At 36.0% G+C, this 17,475-nt stretch overlaps 1 protein-coding gene across 1 annotated transcript in view; it reads left to right on the plus strand.

The window, feature by feature from the left end:
• LOC138323402 (uncharacterized) overlaps nt 1-17,475 on the plus strand; it is a 75,250-nt gene that overhangs the window by 2,104 nt on the left and 55,671 nt on the right. The window contains exons 4-31 of the mRNA XM_069268001.1: nt 17-254; nt 482-640; nt 1,436-1,594; nt 1,874-2,122; nt 2,301-2,483; nt 2,777-2,857; nt 3,069-3,182; nt 3,620-3,749; nt 3,917-4,056; nt 5,158-5,367; nt 5,634-5,867; nt 6,302-6,435; nt 6,619-6,824; nt 6,984-7,114; nt 7,213-7,332; nt 7,603-7,743; nt 7,938-8,103; nt 8,475-8,705; nt 9,006-9,274; nt 9,666-9,794; nt 10,770-10,865; nt 11,122-11,337; nt 11,521-11,755; nt 12,017-12,107; nt 12,248-12,344; nt 12,470-12,634; nt 12,821-12,982; nt 13,194-13,355. Of these exons, the coding sequence (XP_069124102.1) occupies nt 17-254; nt 482-640; nt 1,436-1,594; nt 1,874-2,122; nt 2,301-2,483; nt 2,777-2,857; nt 3,069-3,182; nt 3,620-3,749; nt 3,917-4,056; nt 5,158-5,367; nt 5,634-5,867; nt 6,302-6,435; nt 6,619-6,824; nt 6,984-7,114; nt 7,213-7,332; nt 7,603-7,743; nt 7,938-8,103; nt 8,475-8,705; nt 9,006-9,274; nt 9,666-9,794; nt 10,770-10,865; nt 11,122-11,337; nt 11,521-11,755; nt 12,017-12,107; nt 12,248-12,344; nt 12,470-12,634; nt 12,821-12,982; nt 13,194-13,355 (4,648 nt within the window). The remainder of the gene's footprint in view (nt 1-16; nt 255-481; nt 641-1,435; nt 1,595-1,873; nt 2,123-2,300; nt 2,484-2,776; nt 2,858-3,068; nt 3,183-3,619; nt 3,750-3,916; nt 4,057-5,157; nt 5,368-5,633; nt 5,868-6,301; nt 6,436-6,618; nt 6,825-6,983; nt 7,115-7,212; nt 7,333-7,602; nt 7,744-7,937; nt 8,104-8,474; nt 8,706-9,005; nt 9,275-9,665; nt 9,795-10,769; nt 10,866-11,121; nt 11,338-11,520; nt 11,756-12,016; nt 12,108-12,247; nt 12,345-12,469; nt 12,635-12,820; nt 12,983-13,193; nt 13,356-17,475) is intronic.

Below are 17,475 nucleotides of genomic sequence, written 5' to 3' on the forward strand. Positions count from 1 at the left end.
GTTGTTACTTACGTAGTTTACCGGTATGTATACGCTTGAGTTTGATCCTCCAACTGTGGAAGCGTCCCACGACTGTGTACAGGCTACAGCCTGGATCTTCACCAAGACTACCTCAGTGATAGAGGACCTGACCGACATCAATGGGATCACAGGCTGTGCTAACCTCACGGCGGGGTACCAAACTCTGGTTACCAACGAACAGATGTGTGATGACAACGTCAAAACCAGGGACCAATCAGGGACAAGGGTCTGCTGTACGTCATTTTACTGAAACGTCTAAAACAAATTAACGCTTTTCGTGTTCACTATAAGTTCATTACTGATTTCAATCCAAAAATAATTTATATAAAAAGATCATATACTCACACACTTTCAAGCTTGATACAGACGTGGAACTTTCATTTCTGGTCCAAGAATGGGTTGGAAAAACTATTTATATCCAGAATGGTTTCTGATATATAGTTTTCATTTGATGTTTCAGTGGTATGTCCCCCGGGGACGTTTAAAACTGACAACAATAGCTGTGAATTATGTCCGCTTGGAGCATACAATGATAGGGAGGGGATGTCGTCCTGCAGCAGCTGTCCACTGGGCACGTGGACAGAGACAGAAGGAAGTTTTAACTCGTCGGATTGTAAAGGTAGATGGGTACTATTACTTTTGGTTTGTTTAGTTTTACGTCCTATTAACAGCCAGGGTCATGTAAGGACGTGCCAGGTTTGGTGGTGGAGGAAAGCCGGAGTACCCGGAGAAAAACCACCGGTCAGCGGTCAGTACCTGGCAACTGCCCCACATGGGATTCGAACCCGCATCCCAGAGGTGGAGGGCTTGTGGTAATATGTCGGGACATCTTAACCACTCGGCCACCGCGGCCCCGGGTACTATCACATACCAGTATGTTTTGGTTATGTTTTGATACGGTATTTAACCATAACTACATTAGTATTTCAACGGAAATGATGAAGATTGATTCTGATGTTTTTCTTGATCACGTCGAGAATTATTCAACATGGTTAATATCAATGGTTTTCAATCAGCATTATAAAATGTACACTACTTTATCATCGCTTATTTTCGCGTATATTCAAATATTTCAATTATTAAAAAAAACCCAAACAAACAAACAAACAAAAAATATTTAAAAGAAATACTCTTCCAAATAATTATAAAAACAAACATATGGATACATGATTGTCAGTAAGAATTCTTGATCGCTAATTGATTTGTTCGTGATTATATTGATAAAAACGATGATGCACAAAATTGTATACGTGACAATAAAATGGTTTACAGTAGCATTTTTAATGAGGATGTATTTGGATTATCGACTGGATTGGCTTATGCTGTTTATATCTTATTCGTGGCTTTAGAGTTTGGAATTATGGACATAATATACAAAAAGTTGTATACCTTGTTGTGGACGTTACTTTTGTAGGTGTGTGTAGAAATGGTCTGTACTCATCCACCAGACTACCACCATGTACTCAATGTCCTGATAACTCCTACCCCGTGTCCAGTCACTCATGTCAGGCTTGTCCTGCTGGCACAAAGTACATCGGAACAGCTGCCTACCGCAACACTAACTGTCTAACAGGTATGTACACTAAGAAATAATTAATAAATTGATACTGCTTATAATAGACACGCTACTACTATCGCTTTACATCGAGCTTATTTTTCAACACAATATATTATACAAGTAAATCTTAAATACAATTAACGAGATGCATATCGTTTTTACTTTCCCGATTCGAATCTAATTGCTTTATGATACAGTGTGTTCTATATAGACATACTGGTATATAAATATATGATTTCTACAATTATATGTCCGAATTTAGTGCCATTTTACAACCATCTTTTAATACTTTAGAGCCGTGTCAGTTCACGAGTACCTCGGCCATGGTTGATGGTGTCGGTGGCCAGACCTACACAGGCACTATAAGTCAGTGTGAACAGTACTGTGAGGAGCTCGAGGTAAAGACCACGGTCAGATGTACCAGCTTCTCCTACAACACCCTGCTCCAGGAGTGTATTCTACATCACGGGGACATCGTCCGTCTGGAGGTCAATTCAACGTTTGACCACTACAGTCGTACCTGTTATAGGCTCAGTGACAGTGGTTAGTACATTAAGTGGATGAGATTACTTTATGTGATCATGTATGGTAAATTTTCAACGTGATGCATTTTTTTTAAACATTTCTAACGCGATGATCTGGAAAGTTTATTTAATATTTTCATTTAAAAATTGCTTGTTTGAACTATAAGATAATGTAACTTTTTAATTTTTTTTTCCAGAGTGCTACTGTGTTTTGCCATGTCTCGCCGGTAATCGGTCCTTTGATGGATTCCAACCCTGCACAGAATGCCCAAAGAACTATTACACAGACCGTAACCAGTCTACGGACTGTGAGGAATGTCCTCCAAATACCATGACCTTGGGAACAGGAGCCACTAGTAACTCAAGTTGTGTAGATGCAGGTCAGCAATCGATACCCGTAATACATACGTGCCTATTGGATGGAAAATGCTGCATTTATAACTGTTTGGAGGTTGCCGTCATGCATTCTCTAACTGTAGTGTTTTTTCTATATATTTGTATTCTTCTTACATTTAAAGAAATACTAATAAATAAATAGATTAAAAAAAATTCTAATTGGAAAAGATCGACATTATCATCACTCATTTATACTATATCACTTTACGTTTGCCCTGGTAAAGAGCAAGTATAGTCTAATGTCATTGTGGTGAAAGTTGTACTCTCATTGTTCCAGAGCAAATGTTGTGTCCAAGATGCCGAAATGGAGCTACATGTAGGATTATCCAGCACGATTATGTGTGTGCCTGTCCTATGGGTACGTGAATACTTTCTGATTAACCTATTTAATTAGACTATATTCATTGAGTGAATTAAACTACATGCCACGTTTCAATATTTCAATGCAGCTTTCACTTGTTTAAAGATCTAATTGTTAGAAGAGTGTTGATTCCATACATTTTTAAATTTGACAGTTTTGTTAAAATATATGTAGATTCCGTTGTTTTTTATAACACAAATGGTTCTAGGATACCAGGGTAGAGACTGTGACCAGGTTCTAGACCCTTGTTTATCTCGGCCTTGTTACCATGGCGCCACCTGTACCACATCACAGGGAACTTTCACCTGTACATGTCCTGTAGGTAAGAACCATTTAGAGGAAGATGATAGTCTAAACAAAACATTCACTGATAGCAAATAAGAGGAATCGCTAACCATAATGAGTATTCAATTAATTATAATACCATTTGAAACAATTATTGTTACGATAAGCGGACAGTTTTATGCTTGTACCATTTAAAAATTCATACAGTTGATGACAAAATGAAAAAGACACACACACAATTGATTAAATATAAATAATTAAAATGTGGAAGCATATTATCCATTATCTTGTCCACATTGTAATTAATGATCTAACTCCAAAATATAATGTAAAAGTTAATATTAATTTGAATTGTAGATTTTTATCGTTCGTTTTCTAACAACCGATTTATTCTAAATTATATTTTATAATGATGATAGAACTGAAGCTATATGATATTATACAAACCTTAATTGCACTACATTTTTCGTGAAGGTACAACTGGAGATACCTGTGAGGTTGACCTAGATGATTGTGGTATGGAACCCTGTCTTAATGGTGGAATATGTGTTGACGGCCTGAACAGTTTCACCTGTGTGTGTCTGCATCCTTACTATGGCAACAAGTCAGTATTTCATTTCCTTAAAAAACCGGTTTCGTGATCACATTCACGGAAAAAACACGTCTTCGTTGATTGCTGCGAAAGTGTAATTAACAATGCATTTGTTATTATTTCTGACTGTCAGTGTAACATCGACAAACTGATAGATTTAATTATTTTTGTTTTTGTAGTTGTGAATTGGATAATTCTACTGATATATGTGTATCCGTGCCATGCGAAAATGGCGGTTCCTGTACGTCTGTTAACAACCTTCGGAGGAAATGTGTTTGTCCTCCAGGTTTCAAAGGACAGGACTGCGAAATCAATGTCGGTAAGTTTTCTGTGATTCACTTTGTATGATATTGATTTGTATAGCGCCCAAATATTTCTAAATACATAAGGTTATGACTGTTCTCCCCATTGCATGATCGTATATTTATTTCCTAACTTGCTTTATTCTTCCTAACATCTCCTTTGCCATCACCTCACTTTTGGCGTTGCGTTGAGCGCTCGCCCCTGCGACCGAGACACACAATAGTCTATAAAATTAGTAGTTTCTTGTCCTGCTTTGCACGCAGCATAAAGGGAGAAGAACAACGGTTTGCCGTTTGTCGGTATAATGTGGGTTTCACTATTACAAGGAGATACAACACGAATACACTAGCTCACGCACTCAGCGCATTGTCTATTATCATACCTCACCGATGAGTGACAGTCGCTGATTGGTCGAGAGATGTCACTTTTGAGGGCGACAAAACGCCGTGTATCCCGCTGAACGTCATTTTCAAAAATCATGTTTCCCCCATGCGGAGCCCCTCGTACGTTTAGCAAGAGTTGTCGTTTGTGTAACCGAACTCTCCGAGGTATTCCGATAACATACGAAATGGATAGCAGACGACGCTCCCGTCTGCCTTTGCGATAACAAACAAAATGGATGGCAGACGACGCTCCCGTCTGCCTTTGACCAACGAAGTTAGTAATATTCTTATTATAAAAGATACAGATAACACAATTACACTCGATGTAATTTTCATAATTATGATGTAACATGCTAACGGGAGTTGATAACTGAGCCCAACAGTGTTTTGTGTAAACAACATAAAGTATTGTCAGTACGCTAGACAGAGAAAACTCATTTTTTTTTTCGGTATAATAAACAATGTATTGCCCTGCAGTAGGAAGACATGGCGATTTGTTTACCTAAAGTATGTCATATTTCCCGAGCGCGCAGTATTGTCCTTCATTAAATGACCTTGTAGTTAATAAGACGTTCAGTTTAATTGATCAACCACCTACCTGCATACAGGCACCATCTGAAAAACAGGTGTAGTCAATAGTGGAAAATCATGTTTCAAGCTATCACAATAAATATGAACATGTTATTGCAATGGAGGCATTTTTATGCATGGCTCTATTTTTGTTTAATATACAGATGAGTGTGCTTCGTCGCCCTGTCTAAACGGAGGACTATGTGTCGATGGCGACAATGCATACACTTGTACCTGCCCTTTGTATCAGGGAGAAAGATGTGAGACACCTAGGATCACCTGTGACAGTCTCACCTGCGGGAACGCTGACGAGTGTTACTATGACTACAGAACAGGTCTTCCTCAATGTATATGTAACCCTGGGTATATTCTAGGTAGGCATTCTAATTGGTTACGTATAGAACGTTTAGTGATCACTTAAAATATATTCCTCCAAAATCAAGATTTCTCAATGATTAACCCTCCTACTTTCTTTTCAATACTGGCTTTAAACTAGCTACGACAGAATTATATACGTATAAGCCTTGATGGTACCCTAGTACCCCCAAATAATATGTAATGATAAACAAATGACTTTCTTCTAACACTTTTATCAGAAACTTTTTATAATCGTCTTATATCTGATCTTTTTCATCGGCAGAGCCTGGCCAGAGTGATTGCTCCCTGGTTGATCTCTGTGCATCCTCGCCCTGTATGAATGGAGGGACTTGTAGTAACGTCCCTGCTGGTATTATCTGCCATTGTCCATTGGGGTACGGAGGATCACTCTGTCAGCATGATCTTGACGACTGTGTATCGCTTCCCTGTGCCAATAACGGAACGTGTGTTGACGGATTTAATAACTTCACGTGTCTCTGTCTCAGTGGATACTCGAGTAAGCCAGAGTTAATAATTCCTGTCCCTTTAAAATGTAGTATGACCAAATGGTAACAGCATTACGCTTGCTGGCCTAGTTTGTAGCGCGCGAAAGATGAGAGGCCTGGTGAAGTTTTCGTGGTCGTGTTGGTACTCCTATGCCTATTCCCGTTTGATCGGGAAAACTGGCTATGGTAAACGGTAACATATGTTATAACTACATGTATACGATTCAAACAGCTTAACAAACATATTAGCAATGGAGACGAGCAGTAACAGAAGCTTCATCCGTTTGTTATGGACTTAGTTGACATGCTAAGTGATTAGAAAAAAATACAAATAATGAATGATTTGCAGTCCATCATTTTGGTCATGGATTAACGATAAAAAATATCTCATATCGAATGCATCGTATGTTAATTTGAAAAAGCATTTACCAATGTTTTTTTCCAGGTGACGACTGCTCGTCAGACGTAAATGAGTGTTTGGATTATCCGTGTAATTCCACTGGAACACAGTCTTGTAATAACACATATGGAGGGTTCATCTGTCAATGTAATCCAGGCTATTCGGGCTCCTACTGCTCGGTAAGTTGTAACATTTGCATGTACTTTTGGAGATCTATCCACAAGATCATGAAACGGTCTTAAGTTTATCTTAGCCAATCACAGTTTACGTTACAAAAAGTTACGTCATTTGTGATTGGCTGAACAAAACTTTAAGTATAAGACTGTTTCATAATCCTGAGGCCGGAACGTTTTTTGGTTTAGGTGTACACAGACAGGGATCCATGTGGCTCAAACCCATGTCTTCATGGAGGTGTCTGCGGAGGGCTGGGTAATGACTTCACCTGTGACTGTAGGAATGGGTGGACGGGTCAACAATGTGAAACGCTGGTCAATTACTGTAACGACATTGACAATCCATGTCGTAACGCCGCTCGCTGTGTAAGCCTGCAAGACGACTTCTTCTGCAGGTAAGAAATTGCATCTAGCTAAACCTGTTCTGCCTATTTCTGAATCTTTTGGGGCCGGATAGCTGTAATAGCTGTTCAACATTTTAGCGTTTCTATACCCAAAACTATTATCTTGATTTTACATTTTTATGCTGTATCTAGTGATGTGGTCATTTTTAGATGTGAGAATGGATCCTATGGTCGATATTGTGATGATCTCCCAGATTTGTGCTCCCGCCTTGACCCCTGTCTTAACCACGCCACCTGTACAGCTGATAGAGAGATGTATACTGGATGTTCTTGCACTGCAGGTATTCAAATTATTATCCATGTCATTTTAACGCGCGTACGATTGTATCCCTTCAATTATTTTAATAAATATGATTATTTCATATCAAATATTCTGCAGGGTTCTTCGGTACCGGTTGCAAGTTAACAGAGAGCCAGGACTGTTCAAGCAGTCCATGCTTAAACGGAGGGACATGTTCAATGGATCCTAGTGGCGATATTTTATGTGCCTGTGTACACGGTAATATTTCTGTAACTCGTGTAAGCTGATATGAAAATGTGTGCCTGAAAATTATCTATCGTCATCAATTTTGAATACGTATTTCATAAACTTGGATGTGTATATAATAGAACAGCGGAAGTTGGTCGTGTACGTTAGTAATACACATGTAATGTAACAGTAACGCAGTAAAGAAACTGAATGGAAGGTCAACTTCCAAACAAACCAAAGTTAACAACATTATGGTGCGTGTATGTATGGATACCAAGACAACCCATATTCCTTTTACAGGTTACGATGGAAACATATGCCAACATGATGTTAATGAGTGTGAGAATGCCACTTGCCCAGGCCAAGGAACATGTGTTGATGGAATCAATCGGTATTTCTGTCGCTGTCCTCAGGGTAAACTCCCACCTGACTGTTTAGATGGTAAGTATAATACGAATTGTTATAGTTTTATAAGTACTCCGATATTCACTCTATATATAGAAAAAAAAACCGGATCGTAAGAAATACTTAGAGATAACACTGATATATATTGTAATATCGCTTCTTTTGCATATGTTTTCAAACTCTTTATTTAAAATGCATTAAGAATTATGGCACTTTTTCTATATTTTGAGTCTCCACTCTTGACTATGATCTGTGTTTCGACTCGTCCCTTGGGGAAGCGAGCGCCTTCTTACCATTCGGAATACCACTGAACGAACAGTTCATGACTATTAGATTCTGGGTGAAATTTTCATCTAAATCTGGAACGGGAACCTTCTTTTCCATGTTCGAACAAACGTACGTATTTTACTGTTGTATTTATGACTAACATCTTATAATTTCGTCTTAATGTTTTTTCCATCTTTGTTCTAAATCGACTGTGACATATTTAGATGAAAAACATCAATATCATCAATCTAAAACGTCACATGAAAAGCGATTTCAAATTCTGCATTTAAACTGCTTGATCAGGCAAAATATTATTGCTTCCTTAAAAACAAATGTAATAAAATTTAAAAAAAAAGAAATGGATTTTTGTCATGGCCTGACAATTAATGTTGCGATTTAATTATTGAAATATTTTAAAAGTCTAAACTTGTAATGTGATTCTTCCAAACACTCCTCATCTTTTACTCTTCTGACGTGTGGTCGACATTCCATTCCTGCAGGGATCCTGATCCCCTCAGTGGACGTGCTCTACTCTTTAGTCTGGACCAGGACGGTCTCCACACCTCGGAGGAGGACATCCACCCCTTTGGGTCTTACACTATAAACAATGGAGAATGGCATCTGGTGGTCATCACGTGGGATACCACAGAGGGAAAGGTCGAGGTCAGAGCTAACACCGTCCGTGTGATTTACCTCACTGACTATCAACGAAACAGACTTTTCAGTCAATTGTAAGATTTTTTTCCCTGTTGAATCTTACTCTCATCTAAAGTTCGTGTTTCCAAACAAAGGTCTTTGCATAACACATTTTCCATAAATGATCGTTGTGAAGAAACAAATGTAGTTTTTTTTTTTAAATATCCAATGCCTTGCCAGTGGCAAAGATGTTGATAAAGATTATTTTTCTTTCCTCAATATGGGAAGCGAAAGTAAAAAACGTGAAATAGCAGAAAGACACATGCATATTCATATTGCAATGGACACAATTCTAACACGCATAATTCGTCAGACAAAAATCTTTTTGTTCACAGTTATTGGGTGACGCTTGGAAACGAGATTCCGCTGACCAGTATGACGTCAGTTCCAGGAGGTAGGTTTCAGGGCTGTATCTCTCAAGTGAACATCTTTGGCCGTATATTGGAAACCAACGGACAACTGCCACGCACGATGTCAAATACGTTTTCCGCTGATAGCCTCGGAGATGTCTTACAGTGGGTTGAGTTCGAATTGTTGGGACTTGTCAACAGGATTAGACCCAGCACTAGATTAGATCCTTCATGTACCAGCTGCTCTGTGAGAGGTAAACATGTCGATCATGAATGTCTCAAACTTGCGATAGTTCTGTTCTTCTGTTCTTGGTATATTATATTGTATTTGTTTAATATATGAATAACTACAATTAGCAGTAACCTTCATGTTGCAAAAGATGTTTTGTGAAGTATGCATGCATATCCTTTTACTGAAAAGTTTAATGATTTTTACAGAACACACACGGTTGATATTTTAAAGCACTGCCTCCGCTTAGTGCTTAGAAGTTGGTAAACATTAAAGATATAGCCTTGAGTTACTAGAGGTTGCAACGATGTTTGTAAAAAATACAGTAGCAACTGAAATCATTTCCGAATCCTCGCAAGGTTACCAAGTGACACATAATAGAAATAAACATTATGGTTTTTATTTTCATAATATAGATAAAAGCACTCTGAACATCACTTGCCCTGGGGATATATATCTCGAGTCTGCGAACCTATACAGCTCTGTAACATGGAGTTTGCCGCAACACGACGAGTATCTGCCACTGACGACTAACATGCTATCGGGTAAGTCTTGGATTTATATCCCGAGCTGTACACAGCAAGTGGAGGATAAACAGCCACATATCTTTCTGCTTTATCCTGCAACTGCCCCACATACTGACCGATAACTACTGCCGGATAAACTTGTGCTTTATCCGTCAATACGATCACGTGAATTTGTTTGTTCCACATTTGAAGGAACTTTTTTTTTCTATCTTGACCCAAAACTTTAACTTTATATTGAATGAAACAACATTCATTCCCGCTAAACTGTGACGTCACATTCACCGGAATGACGTCATTCTTACAATATCGAAAATCTCGATGGTAGTGTGCTATTTTCTTGGCTCATGGCAAAGGTATGTATTGTAATTTAATTCTTTGATAGGTAATTATTTTTTGAGCATTTTCATATTATTTCAGTTGTATTACATACTGAATAGTATTACTGTTACTGTCTGCGAATGCGTTTATATATTTCCAATGGTAGTAAAAAGGAGTACACACTTATTCGGTTTAGTGAATGAATCTTTTCTTCCGCATCTAAGAAGCGTCTCGCTTCGAGCGAAACCAAGTTAAAAAAACTGGCAATTTTGCTATCGTTTTGAATGTCTTAATGGTTGCAGGATAAACAGAATACACGGTTAGCATCTTACAATACAAGGTTTATTCGTCATCTCGGCTTTCTTAAATCTTGCACCAAAATAAACCTTGTATTGTAAGATACTAACCATGTATTCTCTATTTATGTTTTGAGAATGCACATTGGATTCAGCTTTCAGTTACATTTTCTTTATTGTATTTCGCTACAGTTTAAAAGAGAGTTTATGTCTGTTTTAACTACAACCAATGTAGGCAGATAATAACAGTGTTTTACGAATATTTCGGATGGGCTCATAAACCACTAATAAGATTATCCCTAGATACCCATGTTTTGTAAAATATCCGAAGGAAAGATCGGGTATTGAAATGCTTTGACTTTATATACTGTATTTGTAGGTACAGTGTTACCTCCAGGCAAACACACAGTGATGTACTCTGCAGCGGATATAAACAATAACACCGCTGTCTGTTCATTTCGGGTCTTCATCCGAGGTAAGGGAGTGTACTGCAATGTGTGATATGAAAAACAAGCTAAGACACTAGCAAATCATTGCTGATATTTCGAAATAAAAAAATCGAATTCCTAGCCTATGGAATCGTCTGATTTTCATCGAGGTTTGATTTTAGTCGCTTATTGGCACTGACAATTAACATGCTCATTTTACTTATCTAAAACTGATTCTGATCATTTGGCAAATCCTTTGACGACAGACATTTTTTTTATAATTGGACGTTCAATGTGTTTCAGACAACAAATGTGAGTTACCCGACTTGGTCGGAGATGTCACTGGAACTTGCCAGTCTGACGGCATTGATAATCGATACACTGGCTGTTCCTTATCTTGTCCTACTCCCCACAAAATCCTGAGCCGAGCGACGCCCCTCTATACGTGTGGTCCGTTAGGATGGTGGGACATAGTGGCAGCAGACCGAACGTGTAGTCCAATCACCCCAACTTGTGGAAGTAAGGAGATGTAATGTATACTTCTTCTTTATAAAAACGAATGTTAGAATGACACCGTTATTTCTATTAAAAGTTAATTGTTTAAAATAAAAAAAAACATTTTGTGCATACATTTTAAAATGTTCATATATATGATAGCTTCCGTTTGTTTTTAGAAAATTTTTATAATCTATGTTTTTACAGACATCACTTCGACAGCCAGAGTAAATTTGAATGTAAGACTGGTGTACCCAGCCGCTCTAACAATATGTAACCTAGTGAAGAACAGCCTGGAGACATACATACGGGAGCACATTAGAAGTTTAGATCAACACTGGGATAGGAAGCTTTGTGTCGAAGAAACATGCCAAGATATCATAATTTCTATCAACTGTACTTCACCCTCCCCAACGGTGGAGTTTGTCATCAGTAATATTACGTAGGTCTCTCAATTTATTCTAAACTGGATTTCAGTATATCATTAAGAATCGTAATAATAAGTTTTAGTCATTGTTTTTCCTTACACGCCGATTTTTTTTGCTCCTTGAGCCCGAAGATGCGTTCTTCTAGAGATCATCTTCTCATTTCTTATACATTTTTGAGAAATTGTACCTGTAGATTGTAGTAAGATCATGTATTGATTGTGGGATGCCGTTTCGTTACTAGATTAATACTTTTGATGATTATTTTTCATTTGCAGAATGAATATAACATCTGTGAATGGAGATTCTAAGAGTCCCGAGGAGATGTTTATTGACGCACTGCTTGACCAGAACAGGTTTCACTTCGAGGTTTGTAGCAGTTACAACACACTGATTTAACATCAATAACTCACGATTTATATTACCTAGGTAATTAGGTCAATTTCATTTCCAAAGCAATTCTAAATTCTAAATTACCTTAAAATAACTACGAGCAATTTAATTCCCAGGAGCTGATCCCAAACACCAATCCCGTGATAGACCAGTCGACTGTGGAATCCGTATCCAACTGTCCTGATGGATACCTGCTTGTAAACTCTGAATGTGGCAAGTAAACTGAGATACAAATGTTAATTTAAAATAGCACACTATAGCATAGATGTAAACATAATAAAAGCATATATTTCGTTTTCAAATTTCAAAGTTTATTGCAAATCTGAAAATTGTTTCAGTTACCTGTGGTTTGGGAATGTACCTGAATACTACCACGCTGCTCTGTGAATACTGTCCGAAGGGATTTTATTATAACAGTGACTATGAGAACAATTCCTGTCGAGCATGCCCAGAAGGGACAACAACTGAGTGTCCGGCGGCTGTATCTGTTAGCCAGTGCCACGGTAAGGCAACACCATCATTATGTGTGTTGTATCATTTTTGTCATTTAGCTTGGTATACCATGGTTTATTGTTGTATTAATTATTCTTTGTATTACGGCTGTTCACGACTTTCTCAATACCTTCGTTGCTATTCTAATATTTTATCAGTATATATGAGATGCTAAAATGTTAATATTTCTATCTCAGCTATTTGTCAGAACGGATCTTTCTTCAATATAACCTCTGGAATATGTGAGTTGTGCCCCCTTGGTACATATCAAAATGAAAGCGGACAGTTTCAGTGTCTATCTTGCCAATATGGTCAAACAACACATCAGAATGGCACAACAGACGTCAACTCTTGCTTTGGTTAGTATATGTGATGAAAAACACTGGGGTTGGTGATGATAATGAATTAAAACAATGTACATATTTTGAAATAATAATAATAATAAAAAAATATATATATATACATAATTACTAGTATTAAGCACGAAAAGTCTTATCTACATAGTCATGATAAAAAGGTAAAAATCAGCGATAGACATTAAAGTTACCGTAATTTAGTTCTTAATGTTAGACATGTGTGCCTCCGGACACGAGATCAGCGAAGAAGGCTCTTGTCGTAAATGTGAAGTCGGGAGCTATCGAGGGGAAAGTGATGGACCTTTGTGTATTCTCTGTCCTGCCGGGATCACCACCCCTAAAAACGGATCGGAGACGGTCCTGAATTGCACCATTGGTAGGTATTGTTACACAATTACATTCAATCAAATCTCTTGAAAAAGTTCTTCTTTAAAGTTGAATATTTTACATGTCCTTTAATTTACAATACAGACTATTTTTCTGACAATTTTTTAGGACTAATAGCATCCTTTAAAATATGTTTGCAAATTTCATAAAGCGCATATGTCTCCCCTAATTAGTGTTTATACATAGTTTGGTTATTTTTACATCGTACAGTTGGGAGCAAGCTAAACTTGGTAGTGAAGTGCACTGGAGTGCACAAGTAAAGTTAACTCCGGTTCACTAGCTAGTGCACTAGAGTTAACATCGTAGTGCACTAGAGTTAACATTGTAGTGCACTAGAGTTCACATTGTAGTGCACTAGAGTTAACATTGTAGTGCACTAGAGTTAACATCGTAGTGCACTAGAGTTAACACTGTAGTACACTAGAGTTCACATCGTAGTGCACAAGATAAATGAGCCTGATACTCCTACTTATTGCATAAGTTGTACATGTACAATCTGTTCATGTATATATTTCATTGAATGGTTTTAAATATCTTTCAATTATTTTAGATGAATTACCAAATGTACTCTGTATTTAAAAATTAGCATAACTAAGTTAGTATGTAAATAATTAATTTATTAAATAAAATGGTTACTTTTATTGGTGTACATTATTATATATGGGTTTTATCTGAGTAATTTAGCCTAATATGAGTTTTAATATTAAAGTAAAGACTATACCGTAAGCTGCAATATGGCCACATGCATCTTTTCTTTAGATAATTTTTTTTCAGAAAATAAATGAATTTACTTATTTATTAGGATCAAATATTTTATACTTGTTATAATAAATTTACTAATAGCTACATTTATTACTCAGATCAAATATTAGGTATTCCAGATATAAATAGCTATATTAATTTTAATTTATTTCAAGTATTTAATTATTAATTTTTTTTATTTGATTTTATTATTTATTTATTTGAATCATATATCTTTGTTTTTGCCATCCTAGAAATTAACAACTATATATAATTGTATCTCACATTTAGAATGTCAGATTTTATACATTTAGCAGTTTTGGCTATTACACTTTTATTATACCCTCATAAGTCGCTTGGTGAATTTTACCTGCACTGGCCAGGCTCCAGGCCTAGGGCATTAACCAAGCTAGGGGTCACCTGTCTTGTCATGCATGACTGCCCCTCACCTTATCCTGTAATTACCTATGAAGCCAGTTCAATTCACACAAAAATTGTGATTTCTGATAATACAGGTGAACAGGTGCCCTATGAGTTTTGATTTTTGAAAAGTTACAGAACTTTGCATTTTGTCAAGAGTCAACAATTTAACTGAATTAAATTAAGTTGAAATTTATTAAATAGTTCTTACTATTAGCTTCCTTTGTACCCAAATAACTCTGTCAGAGACATACAAATATAGATTTTATATGTCTCTAACTCTGTTAATTAATTCTAGCAAGAAATTTATATGGTTATTTAACAGCTGTGCGATTGGGACGATCAGTCAATCAAATTTGCGAAATCATTCCATATGATAAACGGACCACGTTGATGAGTCTAATTATTTAAATCAAATCCTTATTTCTGTTTAAACATATATTTCTACACATGTAATATTACATCATAATATTTGAAATATATTTTGATTGATATATTAAATTTTGATTTATTTCTATATACCGTATATATATGTATAAACATATGAAATCTATATCAAAATTAAGCAGCAAAAGTTGTGTACATTTATTAAAAGATTATTAACTAAAAGTGATGACCATCGACCTGCATGTACATTAAAATAATGTGGAGTGTCGCATATAATTCATGTTGTGTTTTAGTGTTTACACATACACATAAAATACAATATTTTTATCATATACATATCAAGGATTTCTAACTACATACGTGTACATATTAATTATTTAATTGTTATCATATTTAATTGATGTGTAATTGGTACAAAAATCTGTCACATAAACTAATATACATGTACTGTACATTGTACATGGGGATACAGGTATACATTGTACCCGCATACATAAATGACTTGGTGACCAATGACTTGTATACTGTAAACTCTTGGCACACAGGTCTGTCGTTATGGTCACTAGGCCTAGGGCCCTTTTCTCCCTATTTCCCCATCCCACCTGAGGTGACACCTTACCTGAGATGATCAGTCAGGCGTCACAGGTAAGGTATACCTGTTTTCTTTAACCCCAGGGGGTCCATTGTAGCATTCAATTCAATAGATATATAGCATGCTGTGACAGCCTCTGTACCTGATTAGTTTAGTAAAGTCTAGCTGTCTACTTGACCCCATGTGGTTTTGTTTCATATAATAATGATAATAATAATAAACTTACAGCTACTTTTTATCAAAATACGCCTATTCTTTCAATTGAGAATAATTGTTATAATATTGTTTTTTCCCCTCAAAATGAAGATAATGTATTCACATTGTTTTGTATCTTGTTTTTATTTTATTTATATTTTTTGAGGAGATGGAGAGGGTTTTATTAATTATGTACTATATAGTTAAATTTATACTACATGTACATGTATATATGTGTATTCCAAACATGCTTCGAGACAATACCCCTTGGGCTCCTTTATACCCCAGCCCCACCCCAAACCTACCTAGCTACATGTATATTGTATATGTATTTCGCCACTCTGACACTTGATCTGCCCTCTGGACATGAATTGTTTTACCTGAAATTTAACTAACATGCTGGCTCAGTTATACATACGACCATCATACATACTAGTCCAAGAAAAGGATGTGATTACGTGAATGAACGTGTAAAATAAGATACTTAGATAATATATTGTATAGATTTCTGGTAAAACCTATAATCTAGCCAGAACAAATGTAGCTTCATGGCAAAGGTTCGGTATAGAATCAGAAAATTTTTTGCTTTATCGAAGTATATGCAGTTGTATCAAGAAAATATGTAAGAACCTAAATTTAAACCTTAGTATGTTAAATAAACTAGATAGACCATTCATACCTAGCCATATTCATATTCTATTTAAAAGTATTAAGGGATGTAAAGACATGTATCTTTGTTTAATTGAAAAAAATAAAGGTTTGATAACATCAGAGCAGAAATGGAAGCAACAAGCTGTCTTTAGAAACATACACTGGAAAAACAAATATAAAATACTTTTTCTAATTACCAAAGATACATAAATACAATGGTTCCAGTATAGATTACAGCACCGTATACTCCCTTTGAATAATTACTTAAAAATTATAAATATTTCTGAAAATAATATATGTAATATCTGTAATACAGAAGTTGAAACCATAGAATATGTTTTTTGGTATTGTCAAAAAATCTTTTGAAATATGGCAAGGTATGAAAAGAAAAATATATGAAAAAACTAATAATGTGGTGGAATTTAAATTAGAAACAATACTGTTTGGTGAGACTGAATTTTTTTCAATACCTCTCAATTTTATTATTCTTTATATGAAGTTTTATATTTTTTCTGTATCAAGAAAAAAAACAAAACATAAATATGCAAGGTTTGAGTGAGTTTTTGTTAACAAAATATGATGTTGAAAAAAAGCTGTCAATTAAAAATGGAAGTATTGAGAAATTTGATCAAATATGGATCGATTGGAAATATATTTTTGAATAGTTCTTGAAATATGCCAATCTATGTTTGTATGATGTTTTTATGTTGTAGTACTTAAATATGTATGATTTGAATCTTTTTGTTTTGTTTGTGTATTGTCTATAATTCTTATATATATATGTGTGTGTGTGTGTGTGTGTCTTTTTGTGCTAGATTGTGTTTGTATATACAAATGTTTTATTCACTCCACTACAAACATTAAACCAAAACAATTAAATTCCAAATCTTAATGTGAACAGAATACTCAATACACAAGTAATTTTCTTAAAAAGATTTTCCTTTTTTCCCTTTAACTATAATGGCTCTAAAAACTTATATTTATTGTTTAAATTGATGAATTGATGCATGCTGTGCGAGAGCCCTCCTGTGCGAGGACATTATTGTTCGGGGAGTTGACCCCAGGGCACCCCAACCCTGGCAGCTCTCACCAAATTACCGATGTGTATATACATTTGTTGCAA

The sequence above is a fragment of the Argopecten irradians genome, chromosome 5 (genome assembly GCF_041381155.1).
Source record: "Argopecten irradians isolate NY chromosome 5, Ai_NY, whole genome shotgun sequence".
Taxonomy (NCBI): domain Eukaryota; kingdom Metazoa; phylum Mollusca; class Bivalvia; order Pectinida; family Pectinidae; genus Argopecten; species Argopecten irradians.